The sequence below is a fragment of the Epargyreus clarus genome, unplaced genomic scaffold (assembly GCF_041222505.1).
Source record: "Epargyreus clarus isolate Ecla_fem2 unplaced genomic scaffold, WU_Ecla_fem_2.2 ptg000024l, whole genome shotgun sequence".
Lineage (NCBI taxonomy): Eukaryota > Metazoa > Arthropoda > Insecta > Lepidoptera > Hesperiidae > Epargyreus > Epargyreus clarus.
Window position 1 is genome coordinate 10,894,488 of NW_027332231.1, and position 22,664 is coordinate 10,917,151.

At 34.5% G+C, this 22,664-nt stretch overlaps 7 protein-coding genes across 8 annotated transcripts; 3 read left to right on the forward strand and 4 right to left on the reverse strand.

Annotated features, from left to right (window-relative positions):
* Positions 1–184: 184 nt before the first annotated feature.
* LOC140752301 (uncharacterized) lies at positions 185–3,560 on the reverse strand. Its single transcript, XM_073086536.1, has 5 exons — positions 3,368–3,560; positions 2,851–2,982; positions 2,309–2,475; positions 1,891–1,981; positions 185–1,408 (listed from the first exon to the last, which is right to left on the reverse strand). The coding sequence occupies exons 1-5, from the start codon at positions 3,438–3,440 to the stop codon at positions 306–308; spliced, it is 1,566 nt and encodes a 521-aa protein (XP_072942637.1). The 5' UTR covers positions 3,441–3,560; the 3' UTR covers positions 185–305.
* Positions 3,561–4,147: 587 nt separating this feature from the next.
* LOC140752109 (glutathione S-transferase 1) lies at positions 4,148–6,115 on the forward strand. The gene is made up of 3 exons (XM_073086286.1): positions 4,148–4,643; positions 5,241–5,408; positions 5,820–6,115. The coding sequence occupies exons 1-3, from the start codon at positions 4,299–4,301 to the stop codon at positions 5,955–5,957; spliced, it is 651 nt and encodes a 216-aa protein (XP_072942387.1). The 5' UTR covers positions 4,148–4,298; the 3' UTR covers positions 5,958–6,115.
* HemK2 (HemK methyltransferase 2) lies at positions 5,997–6,710 on the reverse strand. Its single transcript, XM_073086287.1, has one exon. It carries the CDS (start codon positions 6,708–6,710, stop codon positions 6,093–6,095), a length of 618 nt encoding a protein of 205 aa, XP_072942388.1. The 3' UTR covers positions 5,997–6,092.
* Snapin (SNAP associated protein) lies at positions 6,705–8,256 on the reverse strand. The gene is made up of 3 exons (XM_073086288.1): positions 7,961–8,256; positions 7,346–7,511; positions 6,705–6,843 (listed from the first exon to the last, which is right to left on the reverse strand). Exons 1-3 carry the CDS (start codon positions 8,107–8,109, stop codon positions 6,712–6,714), a joined length of 447 nt encoding a protein of 148 aa, XP_072942389.1. The 5' UTR covers positions 8,110–8,256; the 3' UTR covers positions 6,705–6,711.
* Positions 8,257–10,787: 2,531 nt separating this feature from the next.
* On the reverse strand, positions 10,788–15,806 carry LOC140752432 (uncharacterized). 2 transcript variants are annotated; one of them, XM_073086724.1, is made up of 12 exons: positions 15,604–15,805; positions 15,352–15,524; positions 14,962–15,093; positions 14,523–14,732; positions 14,159–14,437; positions 13,928–14,081; positions 13,629–13,768; positions 12,605–13,542; positions 12,215–12,389; positions 11,931–12,129; positions 11,627–11,851; positions 10,788–11,549 (listed from the first exon to the last, which is right to left on the reverse strand). In XM_073086724.1, exons 1-12 carry the CDS (start codon positions 15,628–15,630, stop codon positions 11,346–11,348), a joined length of 2,856 nt encoding a protein of 951 aa, XP_072942825.1. In that variant the 5' UTR covers positions 15,631–15,805; the 3' UTR covers positions 10,788–11,345. The 2 variants fall into 2 exon arrangements, with proteins under 2 accessions (XP_072942825.1, XP_072942826.1); XM_073086725.1 differs by having other exon boundaries at positions 11,406–11,545; positions 15,604–15,806.
* A 552-nt stretch (positions 15,807–16,358) lies between these two features.
* LOC140752434 (lanC-like protein 3) lies at positions 16,359–18,702 on the forward strand. The gene has a single exon (XM_073086728.1). It carries the CDS (start codon positions 16,510–16,512, stop codon positions 17,815–17,817), a length of 1,308 nt encoding a protein of 435 aa, XP_072942829.1. The 5' UTR covers positions 16,359–16,509; the 3' UTR covers positions 17,818–18,702.
* A 14-nt stretch (positions 18,703–18,716) lies between these two features.
* Positions 18,717–22,664, forward strand: LOC140752562 (ionotropic receptor 75a). Its single transcript, XM_073086901.1, has 7 exons — positions 18,717–19,422; positions 19,510–19,677; positions 20,206–20,432; positions 20,790–21,001; positions 21,132–21,403; positions 21,968–22,181; positions 22,464–22,664. The coding sequence occupies exons 1-7, from the start codon at positions 18,725–18,727 to the stop codon at positions 22,662–22,664; spliced, it is 1,992 nt and encodes a 663-aa protein (XP_072943002.1). The 5' UTR covers positions 18,717–18,724.

Here is a 22,664-nt window from a genome sequence, read left to right on the forward strand (position 1 = left end):
TATTTTATATTAAAGTATAGAAACAGTTATTTTAATTTACACCTTACATTTTTAAATACTTATAATAGCATTCTAGACATTATTAGGTTCTCAACACATATCTTATTTATAAATTTGTGCTATCTTTCCATTCCTAATAATTTATTTAATTTTTATAAAAATATTTATAAATATTGGATTGGTCTACAATCAGAAAATTAAATAGTATATTTTTTTATAAAATTAGAAAATTACATCCTATAATTTTACAATAAAACTTTGTAATTATTGCTAATAAAATAATGTCAATTGATTTTAAACAAATGTTATGTGTTATCTTGATATATTTTGTCCAGTTGCATTTGCAAATTATGTGATGTCACTGTTGGAGTATCGGGCACTTCTGACCGCTTCTGTGTTACACGAGGTGTGTTTAAAAAACTCATTTGTTCCTTCATTTTCATTTCCATATACATATTAAAGGCTCTCTTGTCCATATCTTTATTTGGTGTATGTATTACTTCGGAAACATTTGGCATTGATTTATATATAATTTTTTTTCTTAAGCATTGATTCTTCTTTGGTATTTTATATGATGGTGATTTACTTTTTATTACTGAACAAGATTTGCTTGATACAGGTTCTATTTCTTTTGATCCCTCACTTCCCGGAAGTTTTGACATACTTTTAGCTTTTATTAATATATTATTGTTTACATGCATAGTCTTTCCAGTGTTTTTTTCATTAATAAGTTTCTTCACTTGATGGAGTGTTTTGAGCTGGGACTCTTTGATATTAGTCAGTGTATTAATGCCATTTTCGACCATTTTAATGTTATGTTCCAATTGCTTTTCAACTTCTAAAAGGTCATTCAGTTCTGTCTTTGGTTTGTCAACATTTGCCACAGATGCTTTGTTGAGTAAATCACATAACGAAACAATAACACTCTCTTCTCGAATGCTTTTCTCTTTGCTTATTGACATTTTATCAAAACACATGATTGTGTTATCATTGTAGAGAGCAGAGCTATCTGTATCATTTGAATGATTGAAGAATTCTTGCACATTCCTATACTCCTTGAAAGGAGTTGAAACAGGAGGGGTCACTTCAGCAATATTTTCCAGTGTTGGTTCATCAGCTATTGTCTTTGGCTTGTCCTCAATATCCTGTATGTCCTTTTCATTTTGCAAAAAACTTGTATCACTACCAGATTTCCATGACATATTTGAGAGTGGTGTGGCCGGTACAGAAGCTAGGACCTTTTTACTCACCACAGGGGTTACCTGTGGTTTGCTATTAACTTTTGTTTGTGGAGCAAAATTCTCTTTGTTGGCAAGTGTGAATCGATTTTTAAGTAATTTATTAGTAATAACAGGTGTTTGGGGCATGTTGCATATTCCACTTATTCTCACTGTACTTTTAGCTGAAACTAATAGTGAAAAAAAAAATTTATCAATAGAAATTATTCCTGATCAATATAAGTAATGATGTGTAAACTTCTGTTATGGATTAAAATAGTTACAATGTGAACAAACCACTGACAGGGCATTGCAGTATGGGAAGGCTTTATAAAAGAACATTTTTTTTTCATAATGTAGCAGACGAGCATGCAGTCCACCTGATGGTAAGTGGCTACTGCCGCCCATTGACATCTGTAATCAACCCCAGATAGGATTAGATATTCCTACCTGAGGTCGGCCACAGATGCGCCGCTACCCCTGAGGACTAAGCTGGAACGCCTCGGATAAGTCTGTCTCCCTTACCACACCCTTCAAACAGGAACACAGCAGCGCCTAGCGCTGCTGTTATTAGGTAGAAATAGGTGTGGCAGTGGTGCCGCAGGAGTCGAATCACAAAGGGTTCTACTATCATCAAATACAAGCATCAAATGCAACATTTAGTTTCACTTACCTTGAGGATGAAGGGACTTTTTAGCTCTAAGTTCTGGTTTAGGGAACTTGGGTGTTTCTGGATTGACAGTTATCCTTGGGTTTGGTATGGCCTAAAAATAAAACAAAAATTCTTTAAATAATGAAATATTTGCATTATCTTCTATTTTACTAGCTGACCCGGCAAACTTTGTACCACCTCAAAATCTATTTATCAAATATATTTCATATAAAACATAGCCTATGTTACGTGCATAATGTAGCTTTCGAATGGTGCAAGAATTTTTAAAACGGTCCAGTAGTTTTTGAGCCTATTCAATACAATCAAACAAACAAACAAACAAACAAAGTTTTCCTCTTTATAATATTAGTATAGAAGTATAGATTATGTTTAGACGGAATAGATGTAATATGTGACTGAAATTAGAGCCTTCACTCACCTTAGGTTTGGGTTGGAAGATGAGTACTTTTCTAACTGAATTGTTTTTTAGCTGCCCATCAGCTGTGTGGCTAGTGGTTTTATTTTGCACTTTAACAGAACTATTCCAATTCCTCTTTTTTGTGGAAGCTGGTGGCGGAGGACATTTTCGCTTTGGAACACTTAAGGCTGAAATGTGTTTTTTTTTATTAATATATATAATATAATATTCATAAATGCTAATTAGCTGCATGTTAACTGCTGTCTACTTTGTTAATTTATTCAAAGGCCTTATCTATTTTTTTACATATATATACAAAGTAATATCATAATTAATAGATACAAGTAGATCAAATAAATAAAAAGACATGTAGCATATTTTTTACACCGCGTCAAAACATACTTCTCTCTTTAAAATCTGACATCGTTCATGCATCCTAAAAATACCAAATGCCAGTAGACATACTTAAATTATATGTCTGGTTTTTAGGATATATTGTATCTTATAATGCTAGAAGCATATATTCAGGAAGTTGCTAAAGTTAGTAATAAATTTAGAGATACCTAAAATATTTGCTTGCATTTCTGCTATAGTGAGCACCTTGACATTCTTCTCTGTTGTGCGTGTTAGGGCTGTAGTACTTCGAGGCTGTTTCTCATCTAGAAAAGTCTTCATAGACTCCTTAGATACTATACCTGAAATGAGTTGTGTTTATAAATAGCTTAACATTCTAGAAAATATATACGAATTAAATTAACTAATAATCTTGAAAATACACTTTAAAATAATTAAGATTAAAAACTTATTCTTCTAGTCTCGGTAAATATAGAACCTAAGAGCTTGGTAAAACTGTACTTTATGACCCGTCCAATTTTGAGTTGCGAGTGATATAGGTGGGTAGGGGGGTACTACAGTGCATTCCCTGTGAATATGGAATTTAGAATTTGAATTGAATTTGGAATTAGAATTGGAAGAGCTTTATTGATTTATATTCCTGATACTCATCTGGGAGTACCCAGGATCACAAGAGTGCTTCAAGATTGTGGATGTTAAAAGATAAACAATCGGAAAAACACTTACCGCTTAACCCAGGCAATAATTCAGCCAATGTCTTCGGCTGTCCAAATGTAATATTTGTCACCACTGTATCCATGTTTTACAGTATAATTTTGGGTTTCTAGAACAAATTAGATTCCAACATTTGTAACAAATTAACAAACAAATTTAATTTGAAGTTATGACCGTTACAAATGTCAAATTGTCAAAAACAATTTTGACGGCTTTGACGCCATATTCCACAGACTAGCTGTTATTTTGTAGTATACTCTTGTCTATGGATGTATTATATTGAGTATTATGTGTATAGTGTGATGTGACCTTTACTTTTGCATTTGTTTAATCTGTGTATATGTATTTGTTATTTCGTACTCATCATTTTGACTGTTTGACCAGGGTTCTCAACTTAGGGGTTTTCCCAACTTAGGATTTTTTTAGGGGTTTTCTGAATATATAATATTCTGAATACAATAGAACTATTCAATCCAATAATAGTCATTTAAATATGATCAACAAATTATATTCAAGTAATAGATGGAAGAAAAAAAAACGGGAAACATGGTTTAAGCCGGCGCGGCGAGCTAAAAGAAAAAAAAAAAGAGAAACGTGCCATAAGCTGGCACGGCGTCCAAAAAACGAATGTTCTGAGCCGGCCAGCGGAGCAAAAAAAAAAGCACACAAACTATAATATATTTTTTGGGAAATTTCAAATAATTGAGGCAATTATAGGGGGGTTTGACTTCAGTTTAAGGATAAATATTTTTGAGCGTTGGTAACACTGGTTAATTGTTAGTGATTATGAATCTATGATAACAACTTTCACCGGTTTCTTCAACTTGTGCTCGTAGTGTCGTAGTCTTGAAGACTTCTAATCGCGCTATAAACTAAACAACTTCGGAAGTTCAACACTTTAATCTCGCTTTTTATTTTCTTTTACCGTATTTAACAAAATATCATGTCTCCCGTAAAGTTATACCATTTTCCTGCGAGCGGTCCGTCTCGGGTTGCGTTTTTGGCCGCAAAATTAGTGGGCGTTCCAGTGGAAATTGTTATAATCGATCTATTTAAGAAGGAGCAGATGAGTGAAAGTTTTCTGAAGATCAATCCGCAGCATTGTATACCTACTCTCGAAGATGACGGGTTCGTAATGTGGGAGAGTCGCGCTATCGCGTGTTACCTCGCCGATAAATTTGCAAAGGATGACGTAGTTTATCCGAAAGACGTACAACGCCGGGCGGTAGTTAACCAGAGGCTGTATTTCGATAGCTCGTTTCTATACCCTAAAATTAGAGCTATTTGTGTAAGTAGTCTTATATTTGCAGTTATGATTCTAAATTCGAATATTTACGAGTATATGGAACATCGACTTCCTTATTTGTGTTGGCAAAGTTTTAAAAGTAGAGACTATCTCTAATGTGATTTTTTTAATAAGATAATGCTACATAAGAGTGCTATATATTTTTTTATCCTTAAGCTTTCCCTAATTAATAAAATATAATCCATCTAACTATTTACAAATTATAAATCTATATACAGTATATACAAAAAATATAATTTAAACAAAAAAGAAATATTAAAACTTAAGGATAATAATTAATTATATAAGATTATTATAATTAAGATTATAATTAACCACAATGAGATCCTTTATATTTGATATGTAAGTAATTGTTCTTGATAATATTACATGTTCTAATAAGATAAGCTTACCTAAGTATTTCTGAATAATTATTAAAATACTGTATTTAAATAAATGGTATAAAAATAAATAAAACTATTTTAATTCATATCTATTTTTGAAATAAAAAAAGCTCATAGAATAATATTACACAAAAAAATATAGTTACTAAACTTGGTTATTGCAAACAAGAATATATTTTTTAGTTTATTTTTCCAGTACCCAATTTTGTTCCAAGGAGTCACGGAGATAGCCAAGCCACTAAAAGATGACCTGAACACTACACTTGGTTTCCTGGACAAATTTCTGGAAGACAGCAAATGGGTTGCAGGGGAACATGCAACAATCGCAGACACAACCATTCTTGCATCATTATCAGGAATAATTGTATGATAATTAGTTTATTTAAATTCATTTTAAATTTTAATCATTTGCCAAGTGTTGTAACAATTATATTATTGATTAACTTTGCATATTAATCCAAGGACAAAAATTAGATCTGCCAATGTAGGTGGGTACAAGAACTACATGAAACTGCTATTTTGTACTTAAAAAAAAGCATTAATAATACAGGCTTATCTTAGCACTCAAGAGTTAGAGAGAGCAATACTTCTGGGATGTTATCTATACAGAGTTGGCTACAGATGTCTATAGGCAGCAATGACCTGTTACCATCAGGTGGTCAAATAGCAAAGGAACATATAGCTTCATTCCTACTTGAATATAATTACAATGATTGTGTATTTTACATGAGGTGAAGGTATATTAATTTTACATTTAATTATTCTTCAATTTCAGGAAGTGGGTTGGGACATGTCCGCATTCCCTAATATTGAACGGTGGCTTCAGGACTGCACTTCGTTACCTGGGTATAACGAAAACCTTGAAGGTGCCAAAATATTTGGTGGTGCAGTGAAAAAGAACTTGAAGGAATAAGATTGAAGGAATAAGACTACATATAAAAAAGTCCATCCATACATAAAAAATATGCATTTATTTTGTATACACTAAACTTGTTAAACTTAAATATAATATTGTTAGGGTTTAAGAGCTCAATAAAGTTTATTTTTTCTATCTATAAAATTTTAACACAAGCTGTTGTTCATTTTTTACTCTTCTCCTAATAACAATCTCTGATTTATAACCTTTTTTGGACATAATATCAATAACCTCTTCTGGAATGTTTTCTTCTATCAACAAAAGATAAAAAGTGCCGTTACCAGCCAATATCTTTGGTAATGTATTCAATAGTTTATCAGTAATTTCTCGGCCTTTTTCGCCTCCGGCCCAGCTGGCAGTGATGTTGACATGCCCACATTCATCAGAATCTGTCACAACGTATGGTGGATTAAATATGACAACTTCAAACTGATTTTTAAAGCAACTTGCCAAATCCATGGTCACAGGTTCCAAAATAACCTTGTTGTGAGCTGCCGTACTCTTAGACATAACACACGCTTTAAAATTGACATCAGTGCTGAAGCATAGTGATTGTGGAAATACCATTGCAAAGGCAGTTATGACAATTCCACTTCCCGAACCGACTTCTAAACAAAAAGTGGGGTTTTTGTTTCTCAAATACTGTAGATCTTTCTCTAAGGCATCAATAAGTAGAAAACTGTCTTCAGCTGGTTCGTAAACAAATTCAAAATCAGCCTTATCAATGTGGTTTTGATAGGGAGTCTCCATGTTAGTTGATGCTGCCACGATCTGATGCTGTTCCACTTGTACTTTGCTCCGGCTCTGGCTGTGTAGGCACTGGTAATGTTGCTCTAACTACCTTTTCTTTACTTATCATACGCCTGATTTCATTTAACCTATCCTGTAAAAATTTAAATCACGATTATGATTTATTAATAAAAATCTAGTGTTTGTAAAATTCTGGTAAATGACATAGATGGTCTTTAATTTTTAGAAACATACTAATAGTAACATGTCTGACTTAGAAGCAGAACCAGCACCACCTCTTCACCCAGTAGGCATTTTGTGGGTTTGCTCTGCTCAGGGTTAAAAAACATCAAGACTAAAATTATATACCAGCAAATACAGGCTATTGAAATTTTGCTGCCACCTAAATGTCACAGATGGAAACAAAATGAAATTTTAAAGCTTTTTCTTTTAATAATACAGATTATATAATGCAGCTCTACGCTCCTCTTAGTTGTGAGAAGGCACTTGTTTAGTCAACAGTATGACAAAAACGAGTTGCTGCTAATAATACAGTATAGTCGGCACCAAACTGCTAGTCTGCTCTGAAGTTGTAGTCAGGACTAGGAGTTTTACGTGGACTGTACATAGTTAATAAAAGAGTAAGATATTCAAACCTGTGATGCCTGCAAAACATTCAGGACAACTGTAACCTTATGTTTACAAGCTATGAGTTTCTTCACGTATGGGTCCAAGTCTGGGTGATTGTTTAGAGCCTCTCGCACCTTCTGTAGTTCCTCATTCAATGAATCTATCTGCTGTTTCAATTCTAGCTGTGCTATCCTGAAAAATACAAGAATGCAATTAAGGAACTATAAAATGAATTAAAGACCCCTTTTATTATTATAAAAATAAGTAAAAATAGCAAAAGTTATGTACTTTATACGAAGAAGTATGTAAATTATCACAAAATTAGTAGTTTAGGCTTGTAATCTTTTTTTATCACTTTTTCCTATTTAAGGTGCAATATATCTAAAGAACTTAGAGGAAATTTAGATTTTTTAGAGGGTTATGTCTGAAGTTTTTTTAATGATTCCTTCACAAAGAGGGGTTTTTGAAAATGTTTGGCAGTGCTATAACCTAACTTATGTTAAAGATGGTATATTGATTATTGGATCGTCAAACAATGTAGTTGTTACTCCACTACCTACCAGATCGGTGGATAGAAGGGTACGTTATAAAATCGTATCACACATTAGTATCAGACATTACGAAATAAAATGAGATTTTACCTAGTGGCTCTAACCCTATCGTCGAGTTGGTCCACAGTAGGCTTCAGAAGCCCCAACAAGCCCTCAGCTAGCGTGTCCCTTGTCGGGTTGTCGCACAAATTGCCCGTGTTCTCATCCGCTGACGTTGTTGTACTTTCCGTGTCGTCCATTGTTGACGAATTGCAATTTTAATCCATTTTTATCTTCTTAAGAACTGAAGCACAAGTTTTGCATATCAATTTGAAATTAGCTTTTATTTTATATCTATTCTAATTGGAAAATAAAATACGGAAATATGTTGTCGTTTGTCATAATGACATATTGGTATTGTCAGTTCAGGAATTCAGTACAGACGTATTTTGATGTTGGCAATGACATTTTATACTAGACACGTTATACGCCCGCTAACTTAAGAGAAAACTTGAGCGAAACTGCTTTGATAGCACACATGCACGTTTTTTATTTTACTTACCTTTACTACATAGACAAATGTTCTATAAGGGACAGAGCTATTAGAACAATGTGATAAAAAAAGACAACTAGTGTTTGACCTTGCGTTTCAAGTCTACGCAAACGTAAATATTGACCATGGAATATAGTGACCAATGATTACTTCAGTCAAAACGAGACATCGATTTTTTCATGTCAAATACTTTTTACTTGAAAAAATATAGTTAAATACTAAAAAACACGCTTTTATGATAAAATTAACTAAAAAGTAGAAAATAATTTTCAATCTATGAATCATTTAAGGAACAGTAAATAGTATAATTGTGGAAAAAATGTGGGGCGCTTTTTACAAAACTGGTAAATGGAGCACCCCATGTTTTTTTCATAATTATACTATATATTGTTACTTAATTGACAATGGCAACGGTTCATTTCGGAGACAACGGCACGAAGCATCGGAAAAAGGGACTGTCCCGTTAAAAACGGGACGTATGGTGGCTATCCCATTGATCCGCATGCTTGTCAAAGACAATGAAATAATGGAACAGAAGGTAAAAAATGTCCAAAAATGTCGATAATAGTTTTAGTACGTCGTTTACGTAGCAATGTTATAGCACAGTTTAACTAAATAAACAATTATTAAATAAAAATATAATTTGAAAGAATGTATCTATACAGATGTATCGACTGGTTTAAAATATATGTTTTAAAAATAGTTTATATTTATTATCATAGATTAGTAAATATTACTCACTCCTAACAAGAAAATGTACCCAGTTTTGAGAATTGAAATAGTTGCGTAAAAAAGTTTTGCCACGTCTCCGTGCTAAAATGTCTCTAAAATATTTGAAATAATTATTTATTTATTATGTAAATTACGCAGTATTAGTTATTTATTCGTAAATTTTCTCTAAAAATGTTTTTATTTGTCAAGAATTCAAAAAAAGAACTTACTATTAAGCCGTTTGTGGCTTATTTCAATTTCAAGGCGGCGAAGTATCTTTATTAATCTATGTTTATTATTATCAGTTTTATTTTACACACGACCATTAATTGCAAAGTTGTGTAAATTTTATAAATGTACTAGCTGACCCAGCAGACATTGTGTTGCCATATAAATAAAAAAAATGTTAAGGGTGAACAACCCTTATCACTTAAGAGATATGAAAAATAGATAGTAGCCAATTCTCAGACTTACTGAATATGCATATAAATTTTGGTGAAAATCAGTAAAGCCGTTTCGCAGGAGTAGGTACAGTAACTAACATTGTGACATGAGAATTTTATATATAAGATTCTAATTTTACCGTGGTCTTTTTGAGGATTAATTTCTGGCTATACAAAGATTATTTATTAAATTATGTTTAGGTTAAGGAAGAAATACGACCTTAATGATTGAAATATTTATTCAATTAAAGAAATTTTAAAATACCGTATACTATCCTATATAAATTTTATGGTAATATTTTTTATTATTTACCACAGGTATCGAAGGAAATTTAAAGATTAGGATACAGAATTTCCCATATATCGATTTTATTTTATTAAAATAAACCATAAAATGTTATATTTTGACTAAAAACACACTAATATAAAAATTAAGCAGTGGGATCTTAAACTATAACATACGACATATGAACATCGTCAGATTCAATAAAATGTCACTTCTGTTCTGTTGATCTATGACCATGCATTTTGCGTCTTTATCACTTTCATTGACAAAAACATACTTTGTCTCTTTCTGGTTACTCACGTAATCATGGCGGATCGAACACGAAAAATAAACAAAATTTAATAATTTCTCTTCATTTACGTGTGATAGGTGATTCCATGAAGTTTGTTTCTTTTTCGAGCATAATTTTTGCATTTACGCATTGCACAAGAAGGCATTTTGAGGCTTTAAATTCAAAATAATGACGTTCAACGTGTTCAGTGACATTCGTGTGTATTACTACGCCGCGCGAGAGCGACTGGACTTGGCTGGAGTCGTTTTACACCACTTGCCGTATTTTGTATGTTTCAAGTTTTGCCCGCTTGTGGCGGATCTTTATATTTATAGATCAATGGATGTTGGTATCAAAAAATACGTTCAAAATAGAGGTCGCATTTAGTTGAAATGAATGAAGGTAAATTCCTTTTTTTTTATGCAAAAATCATCAACTGTACGATTAGGGAGAGATTGGTTAATAGATAATGAGTTTTATATCAATTTAAGTTTTGCATTTATAAAATGTTGCCCTGGCTTGTGTCAGCGGTACTCAAAGTGCCAATACGCTAACGATTGAAAATCCTTATATTAACAGATTGAATCTGTTTCTACTGATATTGAATGGTATAATATAAATTTAAAAATTTCGATTAGGAAATTATTTTCTTCTCAACTATAATAACAAAAATATTTAATTTGGAAAATTATTTATTTAACTACGTGAAAAATTACTTAGCACCTAGGCATTTTAAAGTTTCAACTATTAACTAATCAGTGACTTAACTAACAATTACATTGTGTATAATTGGCTATTGACTTTCTGCTATTAGCTATTAGCTAGCAGTATTGAGCAACTATTAGAAATAACTTTCAGTCGTCCAAGTTATGCCTAAGTTAATTAGAAACTTTTTGATTTATGATTTTATATAGTACATAAATATTATTTACAGCAGTGTAAAGTGTTGAAAATGTATATAACTCTAGTAACATGCAAATTACCTGACATTATCTAACATTATACAAAGAAAAAGTAAAAATATATATGGTACAAAGTGTTGTTATACTAAAATATATTCTACATTCACTGCGATATTTTAAATATATTATTTCGTACCTATCTATCGTAGTCCAATTTCAACAACTATTTAACGGCTAAAGGTTTTCTAAAATAATAGTTATCTATGTTTAACATTATTAAAACATATACATATAAGATTATTAACATAATATATACATTATTTATAAAAGCTACAATGAATCCATAAGCATCCGCATCTGATCCTTTACATGGGATTCCATGTTCGCATAATCTCGTAATACTTCTTCGATCATCTCTACAAAAATCGTTGGCCACTGAAGCTCTAGGGTTCGTAGGCGCTGAGCGGCACCACAAGCGACTTCTATTGTGTGTGACAATTGACCGCGACCCCGAACTCTCCAACTCATATCTTCCTATAAATAAGATATATTTTAGTATTTATTTTTCGAGCAAATTAATTATGTATAAAATGCATAAAATGTTGTATAACCTGGGACACATTTCCTTTTTTATATTGTAATGCTTCTTTGGCGATGACGTCTCTAAGCGCAGGATCCGCTGCTTTTAACCAATTCTTAGCGCTTATAGAACTATTTCCACTCCTCCCTAGTCTTGACAATAGAGGCTGGAGTGGAGCATCAGGGAGGGCCCGTAGTACTATATCGCTTAAACCACTGTAAGTCCTATTCGCCAATTTTAACTCCTCCTCTGTAATCTGCGTCCAAAGAACTACTATTTATAAAACGTACACAAGTTATATTCATATTGATATAAACAACAATTTTAGAAATTACCCGTTCATCATTTATTTCTTTGAGTCCCCAATGTGCGAGTCTATAGACGGCGTATTCACGCCACGTTTTAGTGCATATAGGATTACCCTCGGGAAGTACTGTTAGACCAGTTAGACCACGCAGTTCGGCTAAAGCATGTAGTTGCCCGAGATATTGAAGACCAGTTGCACGAACCGATATATGGCTTACATTTGGAAATCTGAAAATATATCAATTGAATATTTCAAATATTTCGAACTATGGCCTCAAATATTTAGAATATTTCTTTGTACGACGATACTCACTTCGTTTTTAATTCCGGTAGTGATTGTGCAACAGCGTTAAAATGCACATAATGAAAAGCAGCTCGTGTCACGGTTCGGGCTCGTTCCCATTCCCACTCTCGTGCTAGACGACGCACTGCTCCAGCACCCCAGGCACTCACGACACCCTCACTAACCTCCACAAGATAATCTACACCTAAACAGGAAAACATTTACTTGAATTCTATCTGTGTAATTTTGAAGCTTTAGCAAATAGTTATAGTCCGCGCCAAATTGCCTGTCCGCTCTGAAGTTGTTGCGAGAAAGTGTTGTCATACAATTTGCTATGGCGACGATCGCGTCGCTATATAGAAATAAATCGTTATTTCTATATTCAGAGCGGACTAGCAATTTTATGCGGATTATACTTACCTTGTTCTCTATCTTTCGATACTGGTACAGCCTTAGGTACCGGCTCCGACGATTTCAAGCTGGCTAAACTTTTTCCTGATTTAGCTCTAGCCGTAGATGCTCTATGTGCAGAGGACGCTCTTTCATTCCTACGTGTTATAGTCGCACTTCTTATGTTCCTATTACTTAATCTGCTATTTAGAGAACCCTCGCGTCTTAATACTCTGCTATTATCACTGCCTGAAGTTGAAGAAGTAGCAACGGAGCCCACGTTGGTACTTCCAGATATATTACTAGCATTTTCGCTTTGATCAGAATTTTTGGCTTTAATTCTTCTACTTTCTGGGTCACAAACGGATTTGGATCGCATTGAACTAAAATTTTCTCTTCTTCGTAAAACAGTATTAACTCGTCTAAAGCGTCTTTTATTGCTTTCTTCCTCGCTGTCGCTAGTGGATGATGGTATAGAACTAAATGATGAATCGATAACAGGTTCGGCGCTTGAGATACTCTCCCATCGCTTCAAAACAGGGTCTACGCTATCAGATAGTTTAACATTTTCAAGCGATGAAATTATTGGCAGTAATATAGGTGGTAATCTCAAGTCACTATTAGTGGATGTCGACGCATCGGTTTCTTGCGAGGCGCTTCTTTCCGAAAAATTAACTCGTTTTTCTGGAGGTTTTTTAGCAGTTGAACTTCTCTGCAATTTCCTTACCGTTACTGACTTTTGTACATTATCTGATAAGCCTTTGCTACTCGTATCGCTTTGATTGTTCCTGCAGTCTGCATCGTCGATTTGTTGAGTTGAAACAACAACGTCTGGCAAGGCGGCTGTTTCTACAGTTTGAGTACCACCACTTTGAGTTACGGTTCCCGAGGATGCAAGTGCGAGATCTTTTTCTATATCGACATTTTTGACCGGGCTTGTAGTGCTTGCAAAACATTTGTTTTCAGATCTAGAAACAAGATTATTTGGGTAATAGTTTTAATATTTAAAATTGAGAAACAGTTTATGTTCTGAAACTTTATGAAAATTTCAAACCTTAGCAGTTCCCAGTTGGTACGGGCATTATGAATAATTTGGTCACGACGAGCTGCTTGCTGTTCAGTGCCACCCAGCGCACAATAAGCGGCGTGAGCTGCTTCTTTATTGCTTCGCCACGCCATTGCAGCTCTTCTAACCTATAAAGAAATGATTCTAGCGCCTTAATTGTAATTCTACAAAAGTAAAATAGAGAAATAATTCTGGTATGCCATGCCATGAGGTTGATATGGTAGAGTGCACATATAAGTATTTAGAATGCTTCATTATAAATTGGAATAGAATAAATTTATGGTTACCTGTTCTGTTACGTGCATGTTGGTCAATGTCACTAGATTGGGAAGGTAGGAAACAAGGAATGGTGTACAATCGCCACCCAAAGCCACAGGATTACCATCTAGTGAGACTTCAATGAGTGACGTAGCTTCAGCCAGAGAGGATACATCTTCAACACTAAAACGATTATATCTCATTATTCTATTGAATAAAAACTATCATTTACGAAATCTTGCATTTACTTTGATTCTTACCTTTGCAAATCGTTATTACCAAGATATAACTTCTGCAATTTTGACGTGTTATTGAATCCTAGCAACTTTCTTAATCGATTCCTCTTCAAATTGAGCTCTCTTAAAGATACCAGTCCTTGCAGATCATTTTGTCCGATACATTTTATTTGATTACCAGCTAGGTTAAGAACTTTGAGTTCACTTAAATTCGATAAGCCACTGACTTTCGTCATTCTATTGCCGTGTAAGTCCAAAACTTCCAACTTTACCAAGTTTGAAAGACCTTCTATTCTCTTTATCCTAAAAAATAGCATTAATTAAGATACGATGTTATAAGATAAAAACCAATATGTTATGTAAATATGATTTCTTGTGACCCACTTACCTATTTTTCCCCATAAGTAGCACTCGTAAACTGAAAAGTCTCTCAAGTGACGTAATTTTATCAATCTGATTATCGTAAACATCGAGGAATACTAGTTTGCCTAAATCAAGAGAAGTTAAGCCGGATAAACTGTTGATTAAGTTATGCTGTAAGGATAATAATCGCAATCCTGGCTCTCCTACTATATGAGGTATTGATGACAATCCCCTTCTACAAACAAAAAACAAGTTTATATTGGAGATCCCTTCTCCCTTCACGGAAAATATAGCCAAAATAATTTACGAGAGTCAAAGTATTTGCATCTTTCTATTCATTATTATTTTATTTAAGTGGTGCTTATGTCTTAACTATACTATACAGGTCCCTTAAAATTATGGATTAAATATTTTAAACTTAAAATTAATTAAATAATACTAATTAGTACTTAATCATAATTCACCTGTCAAGACTTATCCTATCAGGTAGACGATCCTTTTCCTGTGGAGTTCTAAAAAGCTGCACTTTACCCTCACCCACAGCTTGTAAATTAATTGCATCATCTTTTCCATCTTCTTTTACTAAATAGGTATTACTAAAATCATACTAATATTACAAGATGTACCATTCGCATTATGGTTACAAATAAATACTCATTCTGAGCAATATCTTCAACAAATCCTTCAAAATTGGATTCATAGAATGGTTAGATAGATAGGGTAGGAAATAAATAGGACTATATGAAATGGTCACGTCATACACGAGTAAAGACGACAGTAATAGGTAAGCTTGAAAATATTTAGTTTAAAATTTAATATTGTCTTTTTATACATGCAATTTCACTATTTCTTACCCAGGGAGAATTGTATTCGAGCGTTGAATAGTCCTGGAGCGTTGGTCAGCTAGAGCAGGTCTTATTTGTAAAAATAACCGTCCATCATTAGTAGTCGTTGGCTCTACCCGATCACCTCCCACGTCAAGCGACTGCGCTGATCTCCCCCTTGTCCGAAATGCTAATTTCCTTATCTAAATAATTATAGTAAAATATTATTTGTTCACTCTACATACTCACATATATTATTTCGGTCTAATAGTTTAATCTTACGTTTCCGCGGCTGTATGTGATAGGCATTAGTTAAAAATAGTTTTAACGCTCATTTATAAATCATAATATTCGGTTGGTCCCATTTGATTTTCCATCCTTCATATGAAAATAAATTCGTAAAAAAGGCAGTTTTGGTCCATTCTATCAATTTCTGAAATCGTTGCCTAGAAACTGTAACTAACAATGTTGCGATATTAAAGTAAGATAACGTGTTAAATCTTGTTAACGCTCTCTAAACTACCTATATCATATCAACGTTAAACTTTATTTCATTAACAAGTATTAAAAATAAGCGTAAAAATATTTATTAATTTATGTGATACAAATATCAATTTTAGAAACGAATAAAGTTTAACGTATTTATCCATTTATTTTTTTGCCGAGTACAAATCTCGCAGGAGTCTATTTCTATAATATTATAATATGTTATTTATGCGTAGAAGTTGCAGGATCTTCGGAGGATTGCCCTGTGTTTTGGGCCTGCGTTAAAAATAAACGGCCAAACAAAATTTCATAACAAACGGACTAAGTGATGGTGATTTGAGTACGATAGGGATGTCGTGTTGTATTTATTATCTCGAATCACTCTAGTAAAATCTATCGTTGATCCGAATTAGAATTCGAAATAAGTCGATTCAGCATGCAATATTTCTAATATTAGAATAACTTTAGCGTTTCTTTTGTAATCTGTGACATTCTGTTCTGTGACAAGAGTTGTGACAGTTGCCAGTTGCCATCGCTAAATACGCTGTACGATTAAGTACGATACGATACGATACGATCACTATATTTTTGTAAACAAAAAAACATCAAAAGTAATGGAAGAATAAATTTTCGCTTTCATTTCAATTCTGCAAAAAAAAATAAAAACATTTTATCGAAAGATTGTTAAAATCTTGATAATTTATGAATAGGATATTGAAAAGAGTGTATTCTTGCAGTGTTTTTAAAATATTATTGTCTGGTGTAGGTATAAGTACATCGGCGGCTACAATGGTTCGCTACTTTCCTAACCCTTTCGAAGATTATTCTCCTGAAGTGGATTTGGTTATACCAAAAGATTCGCTAGTTCAGCAAATTACAGACCATGTGAACACCATAACTAAGCGTTTTAAGCCGACGCAGAAGAACGTCGACGGTGGTTTGTACGTCGGAGTAACCGGCATTTCTTACATGTTCTATAGACTGTCCAAAAATCCTGAGCTGATTGAAAATAGGCCTTATTATGTGCAAAAGAGCATGGAATACTTGGCACCCGCCTTGGAGACGTCGGCCGGCGAATCGACGTCGTTTTTGCTGGGCGATTGTGGTACATACGCACTTGCGACCGTCGTGATGAAGAACGCAAATGACGAGCGCTTTGTGGACATGATGAGGCAGTTCGTGTCACTGTACGCGCGGTACCTCGAGCCCAATTTCATAAAATGTGGCGCCGACGAGTTATTCGTTGGTCGCGCCGGCTACATCGCCGCAGCGCTCTGGATGCACCGCGAACTCGGCACACCGGTCCTTAGCAAGGAGGAGCTGTACAAAATCTGCGACGTCATAGTAGAGTCGGGACGAGAGAGAAATACAGATGTACCTTTAAACCTACCATTGATGTACCATTATTATAAAACTTATTACCTGGGCGCTGCGCACGGGACCAGCTTTATATTGCAGATGTTGATCACAGTACCGAATTATTTAGAGTACAATCCAAGGGCAGCCAAGGAAATAAGAGATTCTATTGAAATTTTGACTTTGTTGCAAAAATCTGATGGAAACTTCCCGAGTTGCTTGGAGGAAGTTCGGGCACAGGAGCACAAGCTTGTCCACTGGTGTCATGGTGCACCTGGAATCGTGTACTTGCTCGCAAAGGCTGCAATGGTGTTTCCTAATGATGAAAGATTCATGCAGGCCTGTGAGAATGCTGCAGATGCGGTTTGGGAAAAAGGACTACTGTACAAGGGTCCGGGGATATGCCATGGTGTGGCAGGCAATGCCTATGTGTTCCTCCTTCTTTACAGATTGACAAAAAATCCGAAGTATTTACACAGAGCAAAATGTTTTGCAAATTTTATGACCACAGAAAAATTTATCAATGATGCAAGACTCCCCGACAATCCAATGAGCTTGTACGAAGGTTATGCAGGCACTACTTGCTTCTTATCTGACCTGCTGTGGCCAGAGGCGGCTGAATTTCCTTTTGAAGATGTTTTCTATGTTTATTAATTGCTTTCAGACCTGAAGTCTGTTCTTATTAGAAAGTATTTTTGTGTATTGTTAATATTCATAAAAGCTGGAAATAATAAGATTAAGCAGCATATACCACAAAATCAAACTCTTGCCTATAATAAACAAATAAAATTTTTGAGTATTCTATGAATAAAAAGAGAAATAAATTTAAAATTCATCTTTTGATACTGGTATAGTCCGCGTAAAACTTCTAGTCCACTTTAAATATAGAAGTGAATGACTACACTTGCTCGCAACAATTTCAAAGCGGACTAGCAGTTTGGCGCGGACTATAATGAGTAATTTACAGCCCGGTTACATTGTGATATACTCTTGCTTCAATAATTTGAGCAATAAATTAGGGTATACTCTACATGGATGCATTAAGTATTAGCAAAGCTATATTTTAGTCTAGTCAGTGTTACTGGGTTAAATTCATAGAAATACTGAAAGTATATTTAGAAATGGACTAAATGTATATCAGTTGAAAGTAACACCGTGATAGATGTAGCAATTAAGCAAGTTTCATTTTATGGTGATTCTCAAAAATGGAGGGATTTTGATTCATTCTTGCTCAATTTTTTTTAGTTCTTAATATATTGTTGCCACACAAAGGAGTTAAACCCTAAATTTCTAAGAATCACCTCAAACTTAAAAATGCTTTTATATAATTTTTTTAACTGCTTAGAAATTCTTACATATTATATAGATGGATAATCTGCAGGTTTTCTGGTTCCTTACATAAATAGACCTATGCCTATTCAAATGGAAAATGTCATTGAATATTTAAAATGATGTGTGGACAGTAATTGAGGTTGGCTCACAATCAAGTGTAATTTTTATGTCATTCGCTTTTCAAATATAAAGTGTTGCTTCTAGTCATATTGGTAGTTTTATTTTAAACATGGATACGACAGGTCTTCACCATTTTGTAGGATTTTTATCATCTGCATTCTTTTTAACTACAGCTGATATTTTCAAATTTAAAAACATTAACGATGCTGTCGTTTTTCAATGTAATGACAACAAGTATTCTATGTTTTTGCAAAAAGCATTTCAGAGTCAGGATATTAGACTCCAAACTGTGGATATTGGTCCTAATACTACATATGAAATGCCGCAAACTAATTTGAAAATTGGAATGGTCATCAATACCTCTTGTAATTCGTGGGAAACAATTTTCTTTGAGGCAAATAAAATAAAAAACCGATTCTCTTGGATATTACAAACCGAAGAACTATCGTTGGTGGTTAATTCTTTATCTCAGTACCCTATAGAAATTAATTCTGATATTACAATAATGTCGAAAAATGGAAATACATATTTATTACACGAGATCTTCAATATGGGGCTTAAAGGCGGTCGGTTAGTCGTAAGAAATATTGGTCACTGGGATTCTTCACTGCATATTAAAGTTCAGAGGAGATCTGACTTAAGTGGTGTTGTACTCGATTATGTTGTGGTTGTCACCGAAAACTTAGAAAATGAGACGTTCCAGCATTTTGTGGAACATTCCGGGTCAGGTCGGTTTGAAGTTGATAACGTGCACAAATTTAAGTCCTTCACAATGCTTTCATATATCCGAGACATGTATAATTTCAGGTAAGTGAACTAAAATCAATATTTTCGTACAAAATTTATTTGCCTTAAATCATAATGATTCTAACTTCATTCATTTATTGTTTTTAGGTACCGACTTATACGTACAAATTCCTGGGGGTACGTACGGAATGGGAGTTTTGAAGGCTTAGTTGGTATCTTACAACGGTCAGGCGCAGATGTAGGCGGGTCGGCAATCTTCGTGCGAGCTGATAGAGCAAGAGCCGTTGATTATGTGGCGGAGACTTGGCAGTTCAAGTAACAATCGCATTCTGCATTCGATAATTTGGAACCAATTAATTTGAAGAAGATATCCTATGTGCTTGATTGTAGAGACACTAACACTTCACCTATTTCTGTGTTAATGTTAACCTTACTATTAACGGCTATAGCGTTCTGGTTTAAACGGTGTGGTGAACTACACATATTTGCAAGAGACATTCTAACTTACTTCTTATAGTAAGAAACGAATCTTAGCCCGATTTCAGATAGGTCTGCTATCCTGTTTGTACGAGTAGTTCATTACAGATATTCCTGAACTGCAGTTACGGCTTACTTAGAAGTGAATTGCATAACACTTGTTATATAAATTATAGTTTTGACGGGCGCGTCCCAGGATCGCCTTTTAGTTATTCCAATGATAATATCATAAGTGGTTTACAAAGTCGTTTCGCGAAGTTTTGTTACCTCTGTTTCATAAACACTTTTCTAAAGTATCTACACTTTAGATAATGTTAATTACCCTTATTCAACGTTACGTACTTCATCACGGAATCTTTATTACAGACCGCAATTTGTCCTTCGCCAACCGAAGTATCCAGGGGGATTTTATTCAATTTACACAGGACCGCTGTCAAAGACAGTTTGGTATTGCGTTATAGGATTACTGTTTTTGATAGCGCTTATTATGGTCTTGGCTCTCAAACAGAAAATAATTCTAGCTCACTGTGATGAAGAAGACAATCCAAACACTTTGACCTTCTTGTTCATATTTAGTGCAGTTAGTCAACAAGGTATTTTCCCTACTAATAAGGATACAATAATGTAACATGTAGCACGTAGAAAACACCACGTTTTTTATTAAGTTAAAGCTTAATAAAAAAATACAGAATAAGGATTGCTTGCTTTGAGGCTAATTTTCACTTTGCTATTCTGCTTCTCATGCTGGGATATTTGCGTTCAGTAGTAAGTAGTTTATAATGGACTGTGTTCGAAGATATCACCCCTAGGAAACAACCAATGAGGGACCACCGTTCCTCCCTCGTTATATGATATAAAATTAGGAACAGCTTTCTTGATATACCAACAGAAGTTCTTCTACAACAAAATCTAATCTAATAACGCTAATCTTTTTTTTGGCAAAACGGTAGGTATATCGATCAATCGAAGTTCAAACTCTGTGAAAATCATCGTGTTTGTGACATTTTTATTCACGCTGACATTGTACCAATATTACACCGCCACGGTCGTCTCGACACTTCTAAGGGAGCCGCCGAGGGTCATAAAGACACTGAAAGATTTGCTGCATAGCAACTTCGAAGCTGGAGCTGAAGATGTTTTATATAACAAAGACTACTTCAAGGTAAATTTTGCGTTTGAAGGCATCTTTAAAAAATCATATCACAGCACTGGGCTGTTGAACATATGAAAAACTTATACAATTAAATTGAACGTAACTGCGACATGAAGTGTTTACTTTACATATGTTTTAGCACACAACTGATCCAATTGCAAGGCAATTATACAAAAAGAAGATCGTCACCAGTACCCATAGAAGCTATTTATCACCAGATGATGGAATGGCGTTGGTGAAGCGCGGTGGATTTGCGTACCTAGTGGACACTTGTGCTGCGTACAACCGTATGAGAAAGACATTCACGGAGACAGAGATCTGTGATACGCAAGAGGTTGCCTTGTATCCACCGCAGAGTATGGGCGCTGTTGTGAGAAAGGGTCTGCCGTATAAAGAGCATTTTGCTTATGGGTTGGTAATTTAATCTACTTGTAAAATTCTTTGATTTAAAAATAACTGTCATTTTCCGAACATGTACATATATTTAATTTGGTATTTATATAATTGGCTGTATGGTCTGATTTTATTTAGAAATATTTATATCAATGATGTGGTTGGAGCGCAAATTACAAAACGTATTGTTTATGCACAGAATTACAAAAATATTGACTGTAGACAAAGGAAAAGCGTGTGAACTATCAAAGAATATAGTACCCTATACAGAAAGAGCACTATATGCACGTAAGAAATTATACTTCTTATTCTTCGATGAATTGTTGATCAAAGTTCTTAGAAGTTACTAAAAGCGTTTATCAATGTGTAAACACACAAGAAGTGTCACTATTATAAAATAAAAAAAAAAAAAAAAGATTGGCATTTATATCATATCGCGTCATATCCTATCATATCAATAAGTCGATACTAATGAAACATTATTATAAAAATCTCATTCTTCAGCGTAATCATCAGCTACAAAAAACGTTACATCGATACTTTATTTCCTAGAAACTATAACTACAAAGATGTTTCCTTCAGCATCCGCAAGTTGTACGAGTGCGGTCTAATGCGTCGCTTGCAGAGCGTGTGGGACGCGCCGCGGCCGCCGTGTGTGCGCACGCCCGACGCCAGCGCGCTGTCCGTGCGCCTCGCCGAGTTCTCCACCGCGCTCGTACTGCTACTGGCCGGCATGGCCGCTGCTATTGTTATACTTATTGGCGAGATTTTTGTGTTTAGGTTTAATAAACGCCGTGTCCGTGCTTAACTCGGAGTCTCAATATAATTCAGTTTTCGGTATTAGGTAAACATTTTAAGACGATTTTGCCTTTTAAGTAGGTATGCACCAGATCGCTTAAATACCTACTTGAAATATTAATATTTTCTCAAATAATGATAAATAATATATTTGGGGCCAAATTTAATGATAAATAACATTATCATGGCCATCGGCGTCCCAGCCACATGCACAGAAAAGCTTATCGGACTATATCTTATAGGATTTTTGTGAATTTTCCACAAGGGTTCTTGAGGCTAGCATCATAAAACCTACGATTCTATTAGGATTCGCAAGATGTACGGGTGCGTGCGCACGCCCGACGCCAGCGCGCTGTCTGTGCGCCTCGCAGAGTTCTCCACCGCGCTCGTGCTGCTAATGGTGGGCATGGCCACCGCTATCGTTATACTTATTGGCGAGATTATCGTGTTTAGGTTTAATAAACGTAGTTTTAGGATTTAA

Coding starts and splice junctions, on each gene's coding strand:
- LOC140752434 (XM_073086728.1), top strand. CDS start 16,510: ATGAATAGGATATTGAAAAGAGTGTATTCTTGCAGTGTTTTTAAAATA.
- LOC140752301 (XM_073086536.1), bottom strand. CDS start 3,440: ATGGATACAGTGGTGACAAATATTACATTTGGACAGCCGAAGACATTG. Junction 2,983..3,367: donor ATTATTGCCTGGGTTAAGCG/GTAAGTGTTTTT, acceptor AACTCATTTCAG/GTATAGTATCTAAGGAGTCT. Junction 2,476..2,850: donor AATGCAAGCAAATATTTTAG/GTATCTCTAAAT, acceptor AACACATTTCAG/CCTTAAGTGTTCCAAAGCGA.
- LOC140752562 (XM_073086901.1), top strand. CDS start 18,725: ATGGATACGACAGGTCTTCACCATTTTGTAGGATTTTTATCATCTGCA. Junction 21,404..21,967: donor AAAGAGCATTTTGCTTATGG/GTTGGTAATTTA, acceptor TGTTTCCTTCAG/CATCCGCAAGTTGTACGAGT. Junction 22,182..22,463: donor TTAGGTTTAATAAACGCCGT/GTCCGTGCTTAA, acceptor TCTTGAGGCTAG/CATCATAAAACCTACGATTC.
- LOC140752432 (XM_073086724.1), bottom strand. CDS start 15,630: ATGCCTATCACATACAGCCGCGGAAAC. Junction 15,525..15,603: donor TCACATACAGCCGCGGAAAC/GTAAGATTAAAC, acceptor ATAATTATTTAG/ATAAGGAAATTAGCATTTCG. Junction 12,130..12,214: donor CTACCGGAATTAAAAACGAA/GTGAGTATCGTC, acceptor ATATATTTTCAG/ATTTCCAAATGTAAGCCATA.
- Snapin (XM_073086288.1), bottom strand. CDS start 8,109: ATGGACGACACGGAAAGTACAACAACGTCAGCGGATGAGAACACGGGC. Junction 7,512..7,960: donor GATAGGGTTAGAGCCACTAG/GTAAAATCTCAT, acceptor TGTATTTTTCAG/GATAGCACAGCTAGAATTGA. Junction 6,844..7,345: donor ATGTTTTGCAGGCATCACAG/GTTTGAATATCT, acceptor AAATTTTTACAG/GATAGGTTAAATGAAATCAG.
- LOC140752109 (XM_073086286.1), top strand. CDS start 4,299: ATGTCTCCCGTAAAGTTATACCATTTTCCTGCGAGCGGTCCGTCTCGG. Junction 4,644..5,240: donor CTAAAATTAGAGCTATTTGT/GTAAGTAGTCTT, acceptor TTATTTTTCCAG/TACCCAATTTTGTTCCAAGG. Junction 5,409..5,819: donor CATCATTATCAGGAATAATT/GTATGATAATTA, acceptor CTTCAATTTCAG/GAAGTGGGTTGGGACATGTC.
- HemK2 (XM_073086287.1), bottom strand. CDS start 6,710: ATGGAGACTCCCTATCAAAACCACATTGATAAGGCTGATTTTGAATTT.